The sequence below is a fragment of the Anser anser genome (assembly GCF_964211835.1).
Source record: "Anser anser genome assembly, chromosome: 3".
NCBI classification, from domain to species: Eukaryota; Metazoa; Chordata; class Aves; order Anseriformes; family Anatidae; genus Anser; species Anser anser.
The window spans coordinates 28755400-28779164 of record NC_139722.1 but is presented as its reverse complement, the minus strand read 5'-3'; the positions used below and the strand labels follow the sequence as shown (position 1 = coordinate 28779164).

Genomic DNA, 23765 nt, shown 5'->3' with positions numbered 1-23765 from the left:
GTTCTTCATGCTCATTACTGTACAATTTGTGTATTTTGTATAGTAATTCTAAGGCAATTCCATCAATGTGCTGTATAGTTAGTTACTATTGATCTTCAAACAGAACCATCTTCTTTCTCGATTCATAGGAGTAAAAGAGGAATAGAACAAGCTCTGCTTCTTATTTTTGACTGCTGAAGAGAAGCAATGTCTTACTGATGAATAACATCTATGTAGAAGATAACCCATTATACTCGTAAGAAGGATACTGTGCTCATGCAGTCATGTACATTTTAGGACCTACACCCATTTTTCATTGTACCCACTGCCTAAAGCAATCATTGACTGCGAGAAAATCTCAATTTGATTCTCTCAGGTTTTTATCCACGTTTCCTGCACCTTTGTAGAGGCCACTGACTGCAGCAACAGTATTAATAAAGAGTTCTGAATCACTTCTGCACGAAGTACTGCTTTTTCACACATCACTCCATATTGACCAGAACAAAGTCTTGGATCTGATTCTTACACATAATGTAAGATTATGGTGATGCCTTCTCTCCCATATTGTCTATCTGTAGCTGGTGTATCAATTATTAATTATTTATACTAAGTAGAAAAAAAAATTTTCAATAAAAAATATCCAGTACAGTATATGCTATGGGTGCATTCAGTCAGTTTATCTTAAACATTATTGCTACATATCAAGCAGATTTAGAAATACTTGGAAACAGTTTTTATAATTCTTTAGTGAAAACAGGGGGAGGCGATGGCTTAGATTAATTTAGCTGACAACAATGAACATACTGTATGTACAGCACAGGTCAAGACTTCCCAGCTAGACTGAATGTAAAAAAAACTGCATCAGCATGGTGTCAGCCCGTCTAATTTATTCTCTTGAGAGGCATGGCAGTAAAGCCAGATATAATGCCATACTAACATGGCTAAAGTGCTTTTGACCTTCCAGAGCTACTGCTTTGCACATATTTCATAGGGGCTCTAACACTACTTCATTATACTACCTAGACATGTGCTGATAGCTCCTTCCTCATTTTACAGGCTTCTAAAGTCCTTGGGTACCTTTCCTCCCTTGTGGATTTCATGGAAAGGTTGGTTGCCTCAAAGGTAGGGATTTTGCTGAGGCTGCCAAGTAGAATACTTAAACGTACTTGCTGATCCGCTACTAGTTCAGTGCAGAAATAACTTGCTACATGGCACCTTTTGTAAGTAGGTATCCATGCACCAACCTTATTCCTCAACAAGTGCAAGGTCATTTAAATAAGCTTAACTGTAATGATGAAGCCTTTTACTGAGGCCTGAGCTGATCTTCCATAACTTGTTTCTATGTCTGAGCCCAAATTTTGCTTGTCTGTGTCTAAGGTGTTCTTATTATCAGAAAGCTATGTATAATCTGTGGGATGAGTGATGTCCCCAGCTAAACAAAGTGAAAATTATATCCTAATTTATCTTACCATAAATATAATCTATCAGATCAGTGTTTCAGGGTAAAGCAGATGAAGCAGATGATTTTTCTTCCCTGAAAATTTTTGGAGCCGCTTGAAATGCAAACTTTAAGGGCTAGTCCTATCCAGTGAGAATATCTGAGAGCTTGTGGTCAGATGATTAGATCTTATCTGTTATGGTAAGCTATTAGGTGAGAATTTAAATTATCTAGGGCTTCTGGAGCCAAAATCAGTGCTTTGCATTATACCCAAAACAAATTTGAAAAGTTCTGATGCAACTGTTAAGAGACTGGCTGTATGGTAATACAGCTGTTACTCCTAGCTAGGGAAGTTGCTGTACTTCTCAGCAAGTCTAACTTTGCAGGGGTTTTTGAATGTATTCAAGTATACTACTGTGAATGTGCTAAAGGAGTTTCTATTCTGTAAGAGTTAGCAGGGCCCAGGGGATTGAAATCTCAATTTCCACACAAATTGCTCTGCTACAGATACTATGAAAAAAGGAACTTTTAAGCGGCTTTAATGCTGACACCACAGAGGAACATTATGCATTACAATGTGTCTATTCTTCTGTGATTCTGCAATATTTCTTTGAGGTTTCTATAAGTTGTAAATGTACTTAAAGTCTAAATCTTCTATATTAGATTATTTTAATATTTCTATAAGATGTTACAAAGGAACTAATATCTTAATAGTGACTTGTGATGGTGTTGGTTTTTTTTGCTTGGAACTCAAAAAACGCCATGACTGGGAAGAGTTTAGATAAAAACAATTCATAATTTAAAGGTTTGTGGATGTTTCAGTCAGTCACAGCAATAAATAACTAAAGCAATGACTGCTGAGTGTTTCACTTAGCAGAACTCAATGTGCTGTATGTTAGAACAGTTACTGCAAAGTTGTGGTTCTTCATATTTCTGAACAGCATGGCAGTGATAGCATCATGGATCTGTTAGGTTCTTTAAAGCTGTCTTTGCCAGCAAACTGTCTTAATCTCAGTAGGATTCAGGTACGTAGATGACTGCATAAAAAGTACTTTGTTCACTAAAGTAGAATGGGTTGACCTTCCGTGCTAAGAATCGAGTAGTTTTCCTAACATTTCTGTTGGTTCTAGTTTGTAATGAAAAAATGTGTGGAACAGCTGTCTGGGTCTCACTCATTACATGACTTGGATCTGATTTACTTCCCGGCAGTCACCCTAAAATACAGTTCTGAATTGCAGAGTTCTCATTTGACATAAGGTGTCATAAAGGTGTTGTGTTGCCAGTACTTCAGTGAACCAAACATCATTATCCAAATACACTACTCAAGGCATACCTATATTCTAAATACTACATTTCCTTAACAGTAATTATTTCCTGTTATTTTTTCCAAGTATATGTACTTCCTGCTTGCCTGCATGGATTCTCAGTGTGTGATTAGCATCTATCTGAAAAGGAATAAAAGCAACCTATGTTCTTCATTTACTTTCTTTTAGGATTTTTGAGGGGAGTTGAATTTGACCAGATAGTGTTATTAAATAGTATAGTAAGTTTGAAAATGACAAGTCTGCAATGAAATTGATGCAGTTCACAAGTAATTTTGCATGCAACCATGCTCAAATTCTTGTTGCATTGTCACCGGTTTCAGTGACCCATTACATACTTTGGATCCTGTGCATTTTGCTGTTGACCAAGCTTACCAGGTCAGGGTACAGTTTCGTTCTTGAATAAGAACAATTCAGGCTGGAAGAGACCTTGTGAGCTCTTTAGCCCAAACTCTTGCTGAAAGCAGTGTTAGCCATGGGGTCAGACCAAGAAGCTCAGGGCTTTGTCTTGTTGGGTCTGGAGAACCTCCAAGGACAGCATTGTTCTCGTTTCTGATGGTACATTTAAACTGTAATGTGAATATTGCATTCCATTAGTAGTAGTAACTGTGATTCCTTGTGTCCCAAGAAGAGAAAGACACACTGAGTTTTTAGCCTTAATGTGTACTTTGACTTTTATTTTCACTTGAGTCTAAAAACGTGTAAGTACTTCAGTTTTTAATAGGAATATTAACAGACTGCATAAAATAAGCCTAGTAGAGATGAAAATCAAAAGCTGTAATAATAATCATAATATTAGTATATTCTGGAGGCATTCGTGTTATAGAGTGATAAGGAAATAAATGTGAATATAATTTCTTTTACGCCAAACTATACTCTTATTGTTTTACAGTGAAAGTCCTTTTTTTGATATCTTTACCACATAGTTAGTAAAGCTCTCCAATTTTCCATTACTTAGTTTTATTTTGTGCTGTATTTTGTATTAGTGTTAAAATTAAGATGGCTAGTAAACAGTGCTTGCAAACATGAGCATTTCTCTGTGAGACTGTATGTGTCTGTTTATATGAATAATATATACACAACAAATATAATGTAGATACCGTATATATGCAATACAATATACTAATACAGTTCACTATGGATTTTTTTTCCCCATATTGAACTGTATTAGTTCTAATGAAAGATACTTTGCTTCTTAGAAATTTCAGTCTTACGGTTACATTTCTTTTGGTTATCTTTTAGTTTTAAAAGTTTTTCATTAATTTTATTAAAGGAATTGTTCATACTAAAACCCATGTTCTTAAAATCATTTTAAAATGTCATAAATATTGAATTGATATTTGCATCTTGCTCATCTACAGTGTGACCTACTCTAACAATATTGACAACTGTGACATTTTGCTCATGATGTTTTCTATGTGCCATAATGTTTCCAATTCAGACAAGAATTAAGAGATTTTACTTGCACTGTCTGCAGATTTATTTTGTTCTCTATCCTTTTCTGTTTCTTATACATGAACTGAATCTTAATTCTAAACTGTGGTATCTTTAGGTCCAGCTATTTTTTAATCATTTTGTAGTCCAATAAGTATGATTTCTGTCCTTACCAGAGGAGGTCCCAGCTTTCTGCTGGCCCGGCAGCGCAGGGGCTCAGCCTGGCTATGGCCTGAGCTGGGTTTTGCTGATTCAAGCCCTACACCAGGGCCCAGTGGCTGCTGAAGCCCTGCTTTGGCTCCAGCTGTGGACATCCATCTCACCACCAGCAGCAGCCACAGCCTGATGAACAGGAGCCCTTGGTGTACGTAGGTTTGGGGACCGCAACACCAATGGAAAGGAGCAAGGTGATGGGTTTTTCCTTTTCACCTATCACAAGATCATGAATGTTTAAATCTGTGCCATTTTCAGTAGAAGGTGTTCAGATCACTAAGATCTGATGCTTGCCCTGATGTTTTATGACAAGGCAGTACAAAAAGCCAAGAAGGAATTCTCTGAGGTAGATTGCTTCTCCTGATGCTCCAGTCTGGAGTTCAGATAGCTAAATAACCAGGCAGTGTATGCTGCCAGTTTGTATTTAATCTATGTGTTTTGTGCATTCACTTTAAAATTAAATGTATATATATAGTCTTCAAAGGCCATGCCAGATTATCTTAGATCTGAAGTTGATATTTAACAGAACAAATGATGTCTTAAATGTTTTAGACCAAGCAAATTAATCTGTATTAATATTAATTATGGTGTTTCCTGTTGTCTAATCTTATCTTGTAAAGTTCTTTTCACTTTTCCAACCTGAATGGATACCAAATTTGTCTAAACAAATAAAAATGTATTCACTCCAGAATAGTTAGCAACCATGCAAATTTTCTGCAGTCAGCAGTAATTTAACTTCACTCAATGTAAGGAAGGTGAAATAATTCCTTGAAATAAATCTATTACTAACACAAAATACAACAGAAATAGAAAATCTAAATCTCTGGTATTAGTCACTAAGCTATACTAAATCTTCCTTAAGATGACATCAACAAAATCAGGCTCAGCAGCCTTATCAGTGCTAGTTTTTCTTGCAGTATACATAGAAAATGTTTGTTAGAGTTTATTAACTCAAAATGGGGTGGATGAGGCAATACTAAAGTGATGTTGAAAACACATTGTGCTGTTCACAAAATTAATGTTCCTGTGACACAATGAGCATTAGTTCTTTCCTGTCATCTACTAATTTTAAGATGAAACGTTTTTAGATTTGTTAGGCAGTGGTTTTAGAATATGATGATTGGTGTATATGGTATCAAAAGTTAATTTGTTGGATTGGAGATGGAAGACTTTCTGCTGGAAAATGTCTTCTAAGGAGACTAAAGCATTTATTTTGCAATGTGGCTTTGTATTTATGTGTGTATTTAGAAAATATATTTATTACAGCAACTATTTCAAAAGCAGTGGGAATAAAATTATAGCTAGTAGAAATTATAGATTCTTCAATGTCAGATCATATTGTTTCAAAATCTATCTTCAGCATCTTCCTGTAATTGGTAAAATACCTGAATTTTTCACCTAGTACTCATCCCAGCTTGTTCTTGCTTTAATTGTGCAATGCTATAGAATATATATTTCCATATACCCATTTATCTTCACATTGCTTTTGATCTCAGATAACTCAGCTGTTATATTTTTTGCTCTCTATTACTTTCTTTCTTTTTTTTTTTTCCTCATGTAAAAAGCTAAGAACGGTCACTGATAATTCTTGATCATGGTCAAGAAGAAGATATTTGAATATGTTTCCTATCTCAGTCCAGATTAACATTTTGAAAGCTGTAAATAACCACCAATGTTAAGTACTATATTATAATGTCCTTTCACAACTTCTGTCGATGATTACTAATTGTTTACAGTTAGTTGTGGTTTAAACTTGGTGGGCAGTTAAGCACCACACTGCCACTCATTCACTTCCTTATCCGCAGCTGGATGAGGGGAAGAGAATCAGAAAGGCAAAAGCTACAAAACTTGTGAGTTGAGATAAAGTCAGGTGAATAAGAAAGAAAAAAATGGGGTATTGGGTTGGAATCCACAACCAAAGGGGGGGAAAAAAATATTAAGCAAAACACAGTTGTTCTCAACTGTAGAATCATAGAATTGGAAGGGGCCCGCAAGGATCATCAACACGTTTCCACACAGGACCACCCAAAAATCAAACTGTATGTTTGAGCACATTGTCCAAATGCTTTTTGAACTCCAGAAGGCTCGGTGCCGTCACGCGTTCACTGGGGAGCCTGTTCCAGGGCACAGCCACCCTCTCGGTGAAGAACCTTTTCTTTACACCTTTTTCAATATCATATGTAAATTAGTATAGTGTGCTAATTTACCATCCCATTCAGTTTTGAGGTATGTCCTTAGCAGCCAGTTGTTCTTTAGCATGCATTTGTTTTTGTTTTCCTAGTAGTACATCTTTGGCTTTATTCATATACAAGGTTTTGTTTTCCGTCCTCTTTTCTGCACTAAAACATAGCCACTTACTATAAATCAATAACCTAAATTTTTGATCTCCTGAAACAGCACTCAAATCTCGTTATCATCTCATAAAAAAAAAGAACTGAAGAGGTCTATAAGTTAGCATCTTCCTTAGTTTGTAGCCCTAAAAGTCAAATATTTTTATATTTAGTACATAAATTTTTGGGTGTATTCGTATGTTTTTATATGTCTTCTTACATGCCTAATATGAAAAAAAAAAAACAGGATATATACTGTTGTTTCAAAAATGAAAATATTTTTACTCTCAGAAATGTAACACACAGGCACAACAACATCTGAGTACAAAAGGTTATAAAAATGCCAAGGTTATTTACCAGGACAGAGTCTGGAGATGATCACAGGAATTTTTTATAACAATGTTCTTTACTCTCTAAGAAATTGAAACTTTGCAAATTTATGTTCATGTGGTATAAAGGAACTAAAAAAGCATCTTAAAGTAATGAAGCCAAATAGCTGAATGGTTTTAAGTGAAATAAAAACTTGCATAGACTACAAAACTTGGATTTTCAGGGCATGAGCACATCAGTCACAAGTTACAGTCAAAATGCAAAAATACGTAGAAAAGCATTAAGGCTGTTAGTACTAGGATGTAGGCTTAGGGAATGCTTCTGCTTGACAGAAATTGTATGTAAGTCAGTGGTGTTTATTGTATGGTCCATTATGTTCACAATGTCTGCTTGCAGCCCTATTCTGTTGAAAGGGAGATGGTCTTGAAGAGCTCAAGTTTTGCAGCTAGGAGAGTTTTCAAAAAAGTTCTTTGAAGATCACAGTCATTTCAGTCTTCCTCCTTTACTATCCTGAAATGCTTACAGGATCAAGTCTAGTGTCTGATTTTTCAGTTGAGTACACTACAGTTCATAAAAAATCAGTTGGATGTTGGGGGAATGTGTTTCTGGGATAATGAATGCAAAAATGATTATTATTTTTTTAATCAGAGGGCTGAGACTAAATACCCAGTAATCGGAAGAGGGAAAGGTTCTAGTTTGGATGAGAAGTTAGTGGGAAAATCCGTGAAGACAGAGAAGGGTATTTTCTTACTTGGGTTTACAGTTGAAAATCTGAAAGTCTTGATGGGAAGATGTGATAATCTCTTCATTAGGATGTAGATAAGGAGCACTGCAAGCGAGCTGCAAGAAACATGAAAGGGAGAGGCATCCCCAGTTAGTAAAGTGTGTTGAAGATACAAAAGGCATTGGAAGAAGGTTGTTGAGTTTTCTTTTCTAAGATATGAGACAGTCTGATCCTTGATGAATGTGAAAGAGCAGGAGGAGAGTGGCTGTCTCCCTTTTGTAGTGTTACTGTTACTGCTCCATGTTCTTCTGTTGTGACATCTATGCCATTTCCTTGCCATCTCCAGCACACCAACACATTAGGGAGCCCCTCGGTTGCCATTAGTATCAAAAATCACCCCAATGTGGCATGTATGGGGTAATTTTCCCTTTTCTTGGGTGCGTGGAGGCATTGTTTATAGCATGGTAGTACAGTCTGTAAAGCAGAGCTCCAAGAGCTTCATCCCAGTGTGCCTGAACGTACCTGGCACATTCATAGCTAAGAAACAGAACTTGCAGGAAATTTTTTAAGTCAAATGTTAGCTCTATGGTATTGTAGTTGGTCTCTCACACCAACTTTGCAGAATATTTGGATGTTTATACTACAGCAAGAAGATTTTTACTAAAGTTTTCATACTTCCAACAAGAATTGAAAAGATGGCAGGTTTCAAATTAAATGACAGTCAACATTGAAAGAGGATGACAGACTGTGTAGGTTACAGTTATGAATGATTACTAACCTTTCTGTGTCTAGAAAGTGACAGTTCACAAATTTAGTACATTTTTCTCTTGGAAATAGCTGCATGATAATGTCTATTCAGAATAGATGGGATTCCTCTCGTGAATATAAGGGATTAATGCCAGGGACATACTTGGCCTAATTTGTTCAGACAATGTTAGTATATAGGTGCTGAACTCAAAGAAGAAATTTTAGCATGTGAATATAAAATTATGTTTTAAAAAAAATAACAAATATATTTTCCATGAGTGCACTTTAGCAAGAACATTTGAACTAGCTCCTACTATTTATGAATCTGTTCTCTTTGTTAGAACTAATTCTTCAAAATAACTTTAATTTTTATTTAATTATCTTTCCTATGTGAGAAATACGCATTTTCACCTTTAAGCCTGTTGTACCAGTAATCACTGTAATGATTATAATCTGTATTCACAACAAATCTCACAAATTCCTTTCAGGGTGGAAAAGACAAAATGGACTTGTACTCCATGTGTGAAACATTAACACTAGGAAGAATATAAAGTCCATTTTGCCGATTAATAATGCTAAAGCTTTCCTAGTAAGGGCAGAGTATGGAGATAGCAGTAGAAGGCATTTTTATTCCTTCCATCAGATTTACTCTTTCTTGGCAGACTCTAATCTTAATTACATCTCATGATACCTATTTAAAAAAAAAAAAAAAAAACTTAAGCACAAAGTTAGAGTTCTGTAGCTTCTTTTCTATTTTTTCCCACAGTGCAAAAATTAATTGGAGACTAATAGACACTTTTTATCATTTTCGTCTGGTAACCAGATCTTCATTGGTGGCACTTAATCACTGATTTATACCTGATTTTTATTTTTGTTTTTTCGCGAGTTTGACTCGTTAAAGCACTTTTTTTTTTTAATTTATTTACAGTCCAACTCAACCCTTCAAAATCTTTCTCCTCTTTTCTATTAATAGACATTTCAAATTGAATTATTTCTCTGTAGAGTAGAAAGAGTCATTAAGAAAAAGCAGTGGTTATGTTGTTGAATTCCAAGGAATCTAAATCAACAACAAAGTTGAAAATAGTGAGCGTGAACAACCCATGCCTCATATATTCTGTGCCTGAACATCGCTTCATGTATACTTCAGGAATTTTGGTGCCTGTACTTCAGTTACACCTAAAGGCCACTTGCAGCCTAGCATTGTCTTAAGGAGAGGTCAGCCTGAAACAGCTGTACAGTGTATTGGGGCAGAAATGAAGGAAGATGACTGTGAAGTTCGTGCTGGACTCAAAGGTGTGAGAGAACTGAGACTGAGAAACAAAGCTTCATTTAATGAAACATTATGTAAGGGCTCATCCTGATATTCCAAAAACCCCTATACGCACCACAGAAAAAAAAAAAAATGTACAGAATATGGAGCAAGCTGCACTGCATGCATAATGATGTTTACAACTGAGAATAGGAGCAAGCTTAATTTCCTTGAATTTTAGTCCTCTAAAAACTAAACGGCTAGTCCAACTCTCCCATTTAATTTCATTGTGCACTCATTGCCACCTCTAGGTAATTCAAGATAAGTGCTGTCTGAGACAGATGATACAGGTTACCCTTTGAGGCTGCTTCTCTCTTTATCCATTATAAAGGGAGTATATACACCTTAAACTATCTTCTTAATTTTTAATTACCTAACATTAGTGGAGATGTGTTAGACTGACTTCCCTAACAAAGCAGTATCTGAATTCTACTCTTTTCCTTCACTGCCCCCTAGAAGTTTTGGAGTGGGTTGATAAATTATGTCAGCTGTAGTTTCAACAAAATTGTGTATGTGTAGAAAATAATTTTAAAAGTTTTTCATTGTGCATGAACGCCTTGTCTAGAATACTAATAATAGTTATTTTCTTCAATTTATGTAGTTACTCTGAGGAGTTTTTTTCATTAATTCATTATGAATATTTGACTTGATTGTCTGAGAGTAGGTCTGCAAGCCTTTGCAAAAGACAAGAGACCGCATGACAGAAAAACATTTCTTGGTGTTAATAATATGTATGACTAGTTCTAATTTAGCAGTTAGATGAGAATTTTTCCTTTTTTCATAATCAACCAAACAACTGTTGGTGCAGTATAATGGAATTAACCTATTGAATACTTCTAAGAGTTGCAGGAGATTTGATTGCTATTCTGTGGCCTTGTACTAACGTTCTCATTCATTATGACTATTAAATATATTGTTACATCTAGGATGGACTTTCAAATATGCTGTAGGAAAAGAAAATCTCTTCATATAATGTACATGTTGGATATTTCTCTGCAATTTGATAATTCTGAGTATGCAAATAGTTAAAAAAAAAGGAACACTGCAGTGATTCCTGTTTTCAAAACTCTCTGAGGTTATAGCTGCAAGTTATAGGAATGAAAGGAAGATGTAAAGTATGTTTTTTCCCAGTACATCTTGTCTTTTGAAACGTAATTTTCCTAATCATTTATTAACACATTAAATTATGCACTGGGTCTTTTTTTCCCACAATCAAGTAATGGATTTTCACTACATTGCCATTGCATTCATTGAGCTGTTCAAGCAAAAATTAATTCAATGGCATTGTGGTAGTAGATCAATGTACCATAAATAAAGGTAGATTAGGAGCAGAATAACGTAACAAAATCTATTCAATTTCAAGATGTTAATCATCTAAAGGAGCTATAATTTTTTTCTTTTTGAATATATTATGCAGTAATGGAAGCATATCTGAATATGAAAGTATTATCAATGATGAACCTTTAACCCTTGATCTGTCTTTCAGAATCAGGCTATCAATATGTATCAACTTCAAATGAAAGGTTACAACCATCTATCTCAACCAACTTTCTAACGGGTTTATAATAGGCAAATCAAATTTAGTCAGATGATTTTGAAATCTGCTACTGTTATATTTCTGAACTAATATTGAAATATCTTATTAGCAAAAGATTATTTTTTTAAAACTATTTGATGTCAGGTTTATTTTCCTTCAGTGAGTATGTTACACCTAAGGAGAGGATAGAAGATAGCAACAATGAATGCCAGCAGTATGAATGAATGACCTTAGATTATTTATGAAGTGAACTATTTTGAGTAATAAATTATTATTTGAGTAATAAACAGCTATTGAACAGAACTGTTCTAGGATTTTTGTTTGTTTGTTTGTTTTTAAGATCAGAAATGTCTGCCTTAAAATTCATAAGAACACCAAATCTATTGTCTGTGGTGATAAATGCTTTCACATATCTCATTGTCAAAACCAAATTAGTAAATTTGAACTGAGAACTTTAACCCTTGAAATACAGATTTGGACCTACTAAGTAACGTGTGATTGTTATTAAAATGAGTTTTCAAAGATAACTGCTATTGTTTTTGTAAGAGTATGTAGTGCAAAAAACATTAGTGGTCTATACACTTAAATACTACCCACTTCATTAATAAGTCCTCTCTCTGATTTTTTGTATATTTAAAATTCAATAAGACTTCGTAGGAGAACACTTTTTTTTTTTTTTTTGCATGGAAGCTAATACAATTTCTTATCAGCAGCTTTGAAAAGATTGGGAATATGTACATGATAGAGTGACAAGGCAGCTGGTTATGAGAGGAAAAATTGGAATTGCTCATTTACCAAAAAAAACTTAAATTCAGGACTATCACATTTTAACGCTCACCATTTTTTGCTAAAGGGATCAGGAAAATGAAAAGATAGATAGTTACGAAATGACCTCTGTTTATAACGATGTGGAATAGAAATGTGATGTTACAGGGATGGTCTCTTCGTTCAGATACAAGATGAAAAATCATTTTAGAGTTGCAAATGAAGTAAAGTCAAGGTATATTATTGTGTAGTACCACCATCCTTCCTGCCAGTGCTTTCTAAGAATTGCTTGTTAAGAGCAGATTAAGAATTGTCTTTCCTAATGCCAAGTTACAGGGAAAAATGTCTGGTATTTAGATCTTCTATAGTAGAATAGATGAACTAGTGCTCTCTGTTCTTGAATTCAGATTTTGGCAGCGTATTCACAAGACACATGTTTTTGGAGAGTTTTAAGTTCTTACGTGTAGTGAGTTCATGTAAGGTACCACTGATCAGAGAATCTGACACTGGAAATGAGCCAGATTATCCAGAGCTGCTGTTTGCTGAATGCTTGCATGTGGTGGAGGATGAACATGGCAGAGAATTGCCCTCTAATTTGTACCAACATATAGCGTATTGCAAGTACCACTGCACCAAGATCTGCTCAAACAGAAATGTACAGCAGCCCCTCTCAGAGAGAGAGTTTTCCTGAGGATACCTGCCAAGTCCAGTTTCTTCAGTAATATCCACTACTGCAAGATAGCAGTACTCTAAGGCTGCTGGGGCTGTGGCCACAGACTTCTAAACAGAACCTGGGTTGTTACTTCATTCCTTTTGCCTTAATTAAGAAGCTGAGTGTATATTGTGAAAAAAGCAGTTTCCTCAAATGTGTACAATAGTTGTAAATAGCTAACATTCATATTAATATGAATATTACTCTATTAATCTTCATTAAGCAAAAACATTTCCCGTGATCTTAAAGAAACTATTTGTAGCTGTGTTAACAGATGTACTTTGAACTCCTGTTTTTGATCTTTTGCTAAATACTCACGCATACACCACGAAAAGGTTAGTGCCTCTCTGCTTCTTCCTTGCTATAGATTATTTTCTTTAAAAAAAACTGCCAGTAGTTGGGGTGCACAGTAATGAGAAAAGGCTATAGGAACTTTTCATTCACTGTTCACTATGAAGTAGCAGTTGCTATTTTGAGTTGAGACTGAGATACTTAAGTAAATACAGGTGTTTTTGTGAAATGGAGAGCCAGAGGAATTGATCTAACTTCTGGCTTCTGGACTCTTACACTCTGGCAGATGACTTTTTGCCTTAAACATTCTTCTTCTCTCCCGCACAGCACGCCTGACCCACACACCCTAAAAATCAGGATAGTGATCTTGCTAAAACAAGGTTACATATCCCTAGGTATTTGTTGATTGTCAATTAGTACTTCATAAAGTACTTCGAGAGGTTCAGATGGAAGTTGTGTGGCACTAATTTGCAGGAAAACTGCCAGCAGAAAAACATACCACCATATCTTCCATAATGGATATGATCATAAAGATTTCAAATAATTTTATGTCTAACATCATTTACCAAAAGCCCTTGAATTTTAATTTCAGTTAGAGAAAATAAGTATTACAGTTAGATCGCTACCAAGACATATATCATTTTAATTCTGCATTTCTCTTATGGGAAACGTGTGCTATTCATCTTTCTAATAACTGTGTACAAAAAAATTCCTCTTGAACTTTGTTTCTCCACTTAATTATTCTGCTTGCAAGTTGACCCTCACAGCCTTCTTGCCTTGCCACAATTACAGACGTTATTGAAGTAACGTGTTACATTATAACCACTCTTTTTGGCATTTGCACTTATAATTAATTCCAGTGTGATACTCTTTGTTGATTAATATAATGAATGTGAATAAAAAAATATATTAAACAATGTATGTGAATAAAAACAGTTTATCTGGAATTGACAGTATGAATAGATAAATTATTAGTTGCTTTGAGTTTAGAATTCAAAGCTTAGTCGTAACTGTTCTGTTTTTTACACAGGTGATAGATGTGAAGCAAATATAGATGAATGTATTTCTGCTCCTTGCCTAAACAATGGAAGTTGCATCGATGACATCAGTTCCTATACATGTCACTGTAGGAGAGGTTTCATTGGAACAAACTGCGAGATCAATGTTAATGAATGCTTGCCAGATCCTTGTCTTCATGGAAGGTGGCTATTTTTATTTAATTATTATTATCTCCAAGATAATGTACTTAACTAGCAATATTTAAGATTTAATGACATAAGAAGGGTGATAAATACTTTTTAAATTATTTTTTCCATAAAGTAAGAGTACAATCACACTTAAAGATGACAGATGTTGCCTGTTAAAGCTAATGTAATATACTGTAAAATTGTCTCAGTCCCTCTTTCATTTGTGTTCATTAGCATAAGCTGGTTTTCAGTAAATGTGGATTAATTAGACTTTAATATACTTAAAAGCAAATCTTTATCTGTTACATCCAACAGGTTGAAATTGGGAGGGGTCTTTTAATATGAGAATCAGTATTCTTGTAAAACCCCTTAGCACCAATAATATGCACACTTGAAACCCATTAGGAAAACTAGTGAAAAATTCCTTGGATTGCAGAAGTTTGCATCAGACTGCTAATTTAAAATGTATAGAATGATTCTTTAAGTGCTGAACCTAGAATTAGATAGCCTCATCTGAATAATACTGTTTTGTATTTCAGATGTATAGATCTCATTGATGGATATCAATGCTCTTGTGAAGCAGGATGGACCAGCACAAGATGTGAGATAAATATTAATGTAAGTCTTCAAATCTTATTTTAATTATAGGGGAAAGGGTAATATGCCACTCGAAACTCACTTGTTTAATGTAACTTCTGAATGTGTCAGTATATTGAAAATGCATGACAAATTCAGTTGTTTCAAATCCATTCTGAAAAGCTCATTATTGTTACTCATATGAAACTGCATTTAAAAGAAAATTGAGAAAATGTCTAAAGAACTTTAAACCATGAGTAATAAATCTGAAAAGCCACAGCAAACTAAGCCAGCATTCTCTGAAAATAATTTATACTTTCAGTTTGGTATGGTAATATAAAACTATCTTACATTGCTAAGCCCATGTGCTGTAGCTTAACTGTATAGTTAAATATTAAAGCCCAAGATGCAATTTTCTATACTGAAAGTCAGCATGACTTACATTTAGAATTTTAAGTTCCATATATTATAGAATTCCATGGTATAAAACAATGGCATATAAAATGCACTACCTGTTTCCTCCTGTTAAGGGAAAGAATGTAGTTGCATTATCATGGGGAAGGTAAGTGTATATTCATGTCTGTGCTGTGAAGATTCCAGTGGTCAGCAAACAAGATTGTAGAAGATCTTGGCACCTGGCATAACAATGAACAGCTCTTAGAAAGTTGGCTGCAGTTTGGAGAAAGTATTACATTCGTTCAGACTTTTTCAGGTTTTGTGCCAAATAGTTTAATCAGATTATGGTATTTGGACATTTTGAATGTATTTGTTCTCACAAGAAAGTCTGGCTTGAGGTCTGCCTCCCTTTTGAGCTATCTGACTTTTAAAATTGTGCTTCTGAATTGCCAAAAACACATCCCAAAATTTTATCCAAACCTTTTTTAAACTTATTTATGCATGTAGGGACCATTCATGTTAAATACAGCTAAAAAGTGTCAGACAACTAAAATGCCCTATATTACATACAGGAAGTGTAGTCTATAACTTTCCTGTTGAAAATGCATGGCAGTCTCACACCAGGAGTAAGTGTGGCTGGAATGCTATCTTCCAACTTCCATTATAGTAAGAAAAAATAAGTAATTCAGTTCAGCAGAGTGTGCATTGTGATATGATATTGCAGACCTATATGATCATCAGTTCTTGGGAATGCTAATACAGCATACTGTTGGGTAATATTTTCTCTGGCAACATCCATAATTTACACTTTCCTCCATTTTGAGAGAATGAAACATTAAATGACCTGTAGACAACTGCATAAAATCATATTCAAAAGATAACCACATTTCATACTGAGATGTTTGAAAATGTATAGATTAGAAATTCACAGGAAGAAACAATATACATATACATTTGACAGAGAAGTCTGTCAGAGTGATGGCTTCATTCTATTTGCATGCACTGTGCTTCGCAGATTAGACTATGCTGCAGGTGTCATATTTTTAAAGGCTCTAATACTGCATTCATCCTGCTCAGACATATTTCATGCCTATCTAAGTCTTACAGAGATCAACAAGGCTTTTTGACTGTGTAGGGGTGTGTACATCTAGATAATGATGCTAGAATGGTGCTCTAAAATTGTTTTTCTCTGGATTAGCATCAGCCAGTTTCTTTGTTTGAAAAAAGAACAACCAGGAGTAAATATGTAAATACAATTCAGTATTTTTTTCACTTGATGTATATCTTTGCATTAAGGTATATGCAACTCAATATGTTGAGTGTAGGTAACAAGGTTTTAGTTTTGGTTTTGGGGGGGGCTGCAGATGTGGTCTCTGTGAAAGAAGCCAGGGGCTGCCCTATGAATGACAGATGGTTCTAGCCAGCTCCAGTGGACCCACTGCAGGACACATATGAGCCCATCAGCCAAGCTGGTGACACATCTGTAGAAATACAATTAAACAGTGTAAAAGTAGCAGTGCACCAGAGAGAGTAATAAAAAAAAAAATAATAAGTCTGAGAAATGATCCTGAGAACACCAAGATCAGAGAAGGAGCAGGAGGAGGTGCTCCAGGTGCCAGAGCAGAGCAGCCTATGGAGAGGGTCATGGTGGAACAGTTACTACCCTAAAGCCCATGGAGAGGACCACTCTAAAGCAGATGCCCACACTGCAGCCCTCTGGAGGACCCCACGTCACAGAAGGTGGACATGCCCTGAAGGAAGCATACCGCCCCCCCCTCATTCCCTGCATGCTACTCATGGTGGGAAGAGGAAGAGGTAGAAGAGTGGGGAAAGACAGAATAAAGTCAAGCCTGGGAAGAAGGAGTTGGAGGGAAGGTGGTTTTATTTATTTTTTCTCACCATCCTACTCTAACTGGTAGCAAGTTAAATAATCAAGTTAAATAATTTCTCCAACCTGAGTCAGTTTTACTCATGATAGTAATTGATAAGTGACCTCCTTGTCATTATCTTCAACCCGTGATATTTTTCATGTTATTTTCTCTACCTGTCCCATTTAGGAGGGAGAATGAGAGAGCAGATGAGTGGGCATCAGGCAGCCAGGTACGATCAGCAAGTAAGCTGATCAAAATAGCCCATATGTTTGTGTTTTTATATATATTTCCTTAGAGATAACAGGGTATTTCTCAATTTTTCCTCTTGGATTTTTTTCATCCTTTACATATGTTTGAAATATAGTTTACAAGGAAATGCACTGCAAGACTTTCTCAGGTTGTCTGATACCTTATAAAAAAGCTAAACATTTTATAACTTAAAACCTCCAACCTTTGCATATGAAATGCATAGTGTGGATGTAGGAACTTCAATTTCTATTACAGTTGTCATTGTTTTTTTCTTGTATAGAATTCATGCAAGAAAGAGAAAAACCTACCAACAGAGGTAAATAGATTGCTAATACTAGAATATTATTGATACACATCCTTTCTAATTTATTTTGGCTGCTTTGTGGTAGTGACAGTCATTGGCAATTGTGTTTCTTCCATGCTTAGCGAATGCATGGTCATAATGCTGTCTCATACTGTTAAAAACGGTAAGAAAAAGTGTTTTGTGTCCTTACACAGTAGGATATGCAGTGTGTAGGTGCTCTTGCTTGCATTTGGTAGGAGGTTGTGATCAGACTATCTGGGAAAAGAAGTAGATTGTTCAGTTAGAACAGATGGATGGGAGTGAGGACTACATCCTAGAATTACTTTTGTCTGGCTTTGCTAATCTTTTTTCTCTACTTTCATAGAAGATAGAAACAAGAGGGAAATCAGGAAAAACAACTAATGTTATATACAGAGACACCACAGCTGATGTTCATGTGGAGACACAGAGCAATATTCTGACAGTCCAAGCAGATAAGCAATTATTCACTAGGACTTGCCAGATTGCACAGAAGACATGAGACCTGACAGCTATTAATTACGTGTGATTTGGAGTTGGGAAGAACAGTAGGATTCAGCTTGCCTAACTTGAGGTGTCTTTGTGAAAGCTAGTTGTCTGTATACTTACAGTCAACAAAAATGTGAATATTGAGTGAAATCTACAGAGCTGTTCAGCTGATTTTGAAAGGGAGATCTACATTTCATTAGCGAGTCCAGACTCCACTGGCTAATGACTGGTTCTTAACCAACTAACCATAGGTAAGCCAGAAAGTAGGATTGCCTCCTGAGATCTCTTTTTAAGTGCATAGCATGTACTTTATGACAACTGTTGGTGAACATAGGGAGAGCCTCCACAAGCTGGATGTTACAGTGTGTGCACGTGTTGGACTTCTTTACACTATTGAGTATTTTCTACCTATTGCTAATTAGTGTAAAAAGGGGTTGAGTAAGGTAAGTAGTTTCTTCAAAGAAGCTAACATAATGTAATAGATTTCTTCTCTTAATGTCAGAGAGGCTGAACTAGAGATTGTCTTAAATGGAGATGTAATAGAGGAATACAGAATAGAAGTTAGAACAGTAACGAGTAATGGAGAAGTAGAATAATGGATGAGACCTACAAGAATATTGCAGAGTTGCTTTTCTTCCAAGGTAATAAAAGCCCCCTGCTTCTATAGACTGCAGAAGCCTTAGGACCTTCTCTGACAGGCAGATACCTGATCTCTTACATAAGAAAAGTGTGTTAGTTTATATCACAGTATGCTCTTGCATCAAGGATGTTCTAGAGTATGTTAAAAAATAGGACTGTTCAATTAGTAGATACATAGGCAGCTAGAAGCCTTGGATGTAAATCATCAGTATGTCTAGAGACATTACTTCGGGGAAGGATCTGAGACCTGTGGCCTGTGTTGAAAACTAGTGATGGAGAAAAGTGTAGGAGGGGTGTTACCGAATCTTTAAATTCAGGCTGAACAGGAAGTCTAAGGCATGCTTCTAGCTATTGTTGAAAGGCTGCCAGTTCCACATGAGACCAAAGAGACAGATGGAGATTTGGCTCCAGTACAGGAGTAATATGATGGTGTAGACAGAAGAAACTGAAAGACAATTGAAAATGGAAAACCTTTTGAAATTGGAGGAACCTGGACAAGAGTGGATTGCACCTTTATCATTATGGAATCAGGTTAGTGAATTAAAATAAAAACTGATATAGGGGAGTCTTGAAACTAGATGCTTAGGAAATGCTGACAGGTATAAAAGAGCACTGTTGAAGAGTGACAATTTTTTAAAATATGAATGAGACTAATGCTCAGTATGCTTCTGAAAAGACAAGCATCTGACTCAAGACATGTTAATGACAGAGCTGCTGTCTATTAGTGACTACAGCAGAGTTGGGTATATGAATGTAGTATGAGAGAGCATGCAAAATTAATATGGCAGAGGGACATTCAGCTTCAGGAAAGGAGACTCAGTAGAAACGAGGCATGTAATTGTCAGGTGATTTAAGAGGAAAAAAACAAATCCACAAGAAAACTACAAGCAGCCTAGGGGCTATTAACAAATAATGTGTTAAAAGCCCAGCTAAAATGTGTTTCCCAATTCAAGAACACAAAGTGGTCTAAAACCCCTGAATGAATTAATGGGAAACTTAAGAAGGCTGCCACAGGGGTTTTAACTCGTATTTTAACAAACAGAAAGCTTGTCCAAATTAGGAAAACAGAGAAGTTCATAAGACATTAATTTAAATGTTAGTTGAAAATTCAAAAACCTGAAAAATAAATTGAAATGTGCCTTTTTAAAGAATATTCTTGTAAAAAGCTCTTTACATTTATCAAAGCCAGGAAGCCAAGTTGGGAACTGGTGAGATTGCTTGGGGGCAAAAGTTAAAGGTAGGCATTCAAACAGCATAAGGTCATAGCACGAAGAATCTCATTGAATTCTTTGCAACAGTCCTTACTACTGAAGATGCTAGGGAGCATACCTGACGCTTGTATCATCTAACTGAATTTGAAGAAAGTACTCAGGAACTACTGAGCAGAGTACATAAGCAAGGCATACATGAGTCATCCTGACCAGATGGCATTAACCCAAAACTTCCAAAGGAAGTCAGAAGTGAAATTGTTGATATGCTTGCCAAGGTGTGTAATGTATTATAACAAACAGAAATCCAGAAGATTTTGACTGTAATCCCATCTACTAAACTATTTGCTTTTTGTGCTACTGTAAAAACTAATTACTGTGGGCAGTTTTATAAGATTTTACAAGAAAAATAGATTCCACAGAAGAAAACAAAAAGGTTTTACAGTAAGTTTGTAACTTGATATGACTCTGATGGCATACTGAGCCAAGGCTGTGAATATTTGTTTGAGCTTTGAAATTATACTTAGTAACTTTTGATGATGATTTTGCTATTGTTTGAATTACATCTTTTCAATTATAATTAGTTAAATCATCGGTCCATTAATTGATAGATTATTAATATATTCTGCTAATGAGCAAAGATAAAAAAGTAGAAGTAGAGAGCAGTACAAGTAAATACAAATTAAGAAGACTAAAATAAGTTAATGGAATAGAAAAAAATAGCCGGAAAGTTGGAACTGTGAATTGTGATCTTTGTATAAACAAAACAAAGATGATTTATGTTTGCCAACACCAAATTCAATTAATATTGCAAAAGACTACTTCTAGACTCAGAAGTCCTGGCAGTCTATAAAACTATCCCCAACTTTCCTATGGGATGTATAATTCAATTAGTTTACGTAAAGCTCACTAATAAATCATCCTATATATTTCCCTATAAGTTCTCCAGCTGGGTATAAGTTGTTTTCTCACAATTCCCTGTGGGTATCTGAATTTACATTCTGTCAAAGCAACTGCAATAACGGCAGGAAATCTAAGTGCCCTTGGATATCCTTAAAAAATCAAACCTTCTCAAGTTTAAGTACTGTGAAAATAAATTCCCTTTTAAAATACTGGGTTTAGCTATACTATTTGGGTGGCAGCAGCAAAATAAAACTTCTTTCGGATATACGCAAAAAGTAGGTTTATATGCTCAAGGGTAAAAACACATATTTGCACTGGAAATCGCACAAACTATACTCTTGTCTAATTTTACCCAAACAGTAATTTGTGGCTAGTTTTCTTGGTTTGAATTTGATGACTTCCACATTAACTGTATCAGAGGGAATAGCTATGATGTGAACACACAAACATTTCTACATGTTCTTGTTTGCAATATTACGCATTAATTGATAATCAAAAAGTTAGCATTTATCAATAAATATTTGATAGAATGGGGCTCATATACATTGGTTAGTATAAATTATTTATTCTGTCCAGAATTGTCTTAATGTGGCTTTTTTCACTGTGATAGCACTTAAAAACTTAGAAGGAATGATTGTATGAAATACAGCTCAAAAGCATTCTTTAAAATTTTAATATATATTTTTAAATTTTAAGTTCTAAAAGGAATCGCGAGTAGGAAGCACATACTTACATCTGTAAGATTTCTTATATAAAATATATTTGCATTTCTCCAAGATTAATCAGGAGGAGCAAGCATAGTTTCAAGAGTATTAGCAGTAATCAAACCATCTCTATATAAACAAAAATCGACCAAAATTTGAGCCTCTTGCATATCAGACATTAAAAAGTCTATTACTCCTTTCCTAATCTCCAGACTCAGTTTCTTGCACTTGCCGTAGACATGAATGAATAAATAACGTGCTTTAAAGCTGTGTTGGCACTGCATTGTTGTTTCTCTCCTCAGGAATGTGAATCTGTTCCCTGCATTAATGGAGGTTCTTGTCAAGATTTGGTTAATGCATTTGTTTGTATTTGCCTGAGTGGATACACAGGCAAGTTCTGTGAAGTTGATATTGATGTCTGCAGTGAACCTACGCTGAGATCAGTTCTGTGTTACAACGGAGGTGTATGTGCTGATGGTCCTGGAAGAACTTTTCACTGCAGGTTAGTAAGAATGCTGCCATTTAACTGCTGTAGTTAATAACCATCGATTTGCTAAGATTTCAGGGCAGTGTTGCTCTGTGCACTATAAGAACACAATTGGATTTGACACCACTTAAGGGACTTAGCAGACTGAAAATGTTATAAAATAATCAGAGTTAATTATTGCAGTTTGATGATGTGGCCACATATCATTTCAGACTTTTTGTAACTCAGAAAAACATCACTTTTTAATATTGAAGCTCTTAAGAATTTAGAAAATTAATGCAACTGCTTAGTCTGGTGCTCAAAAATATTATTTTAAGCCATTCATTGTTTAACATCAGGCTCTTTATTTTTATCTTCTAGTTATCTTCTGCATTATTATCTTCTAGTACTTTTCAGAATTATATGTGGAAACTTAAAGCATAAACAGAGCCTAAAAATTGAAAATCAGTGTTTAAAGATACATATATGCTCCTGTGTTTTGTACTCAGAGCTATTAATTTGCAAATTTACATAACAGTTTGTGTATTATCTGTGCAGTCATGTGTCCAAAGAAATGTGCTGTGATCCAGCATCATCATTCCCTGGCTAAATACATACACTCTCATAGCTTAAGCACTTTACTATAGCAAAACTCCCTTAAAATTAAACTACTTCATAGACTGTATACATTATTCTTTACTACATATAATAAATGCATCAGCTCAGAATTGTTATCTAGGTTCCTGATCCATTGCTATACTTCTAGAAATATCAAATACTAAGAAAACACTTTATAAACTTATATGACAATATCTTCCATATACAATCATGTGCTCGATATCTGGATTTTGTTTTATGTCCAGAAGTGAAGCTTAAGGATGATAGTTTTATTTAAAAAATAACTGTAGATGATGAGGCAAGAATAATGATTATTAGCTGGATGTAACAATTTGATAGCTTTATAATGTACAGTCAGAGATGAAACTATAAGAAATGTTTAAATATGTGACGTACCTTCATCAGAGTCACCATGGTACTAAAATGAAGCTAAGGTTGAAATGTCATTTCCAACTAACCCTGTAATTTTCAAGTCTCTTAGAAAATACGTGAAGCTAGTGGAAATATGTTAAAATATCTCAAAGGATATGAAGCAGTCTTTCTGCATGAAATAGGGGACTGAATATCTTGCCATGTGAAAACCAACATTACTGGAGAGTAACGTTTCTCATTTTTATTTTGTCATAACACTGTCTGAAATATGTTCTTTCATTTAGTTTCTCTCTTTTATAAGGTACTTGGACATGTTATATTAGTGTTTAATAAATGTCAAATTGTTCTATTTCCTTACTGCACACTGCAGTAGTTCTTGACCACTATTTTTTGACCAGCCTAACTCAGCATTTCCAGTCTTTACTGCGTTGTGAGCAGCAGTGAGCCTCTCCTCATTATTCTTGTTTTCTAGTCCCTTCACCAGCTTTGTTGCTGTTTTCTGCACACGCTAAACCTTGAGTGTGGAGTTAGCTAACTCCAGATCCTTCTTGTAGTGAGGGACCCAAAACTGGACATGATATTCGAGGTTCAGTCTATCCAGTGCCGTGTACAAGGGGACAATCCCTTCCCCAGT

General features: G+C 35.3%; 1 protein-coding gene across 1 annotated transcript in view; it reads left to right on the top strand.

Moving 5' to 3' along the window:
• The window catches only part of EYS (eyes shut homolog), an 855622-nt gene that overhangs the window by 383608 nt on the left and 448249 nt on the right, over window positions 1-23765 (top strand). The window contains exons 26-28 of the mRNA XM_083831800.1: window positions 14162-14333; window positions 14858-14936; window positions 21978-22177. Of these exons, the coding sequence (XP_083687926.1) occupies window positions 14162-14333; window positions 14858-14936; window positions 21978-22177 (451 nt within the window). The remainder of the gene's footprint in view (window positions 1-14161; window positions 14334-14857; window positions 14937-21977; window positions 22178-23765) is intronic.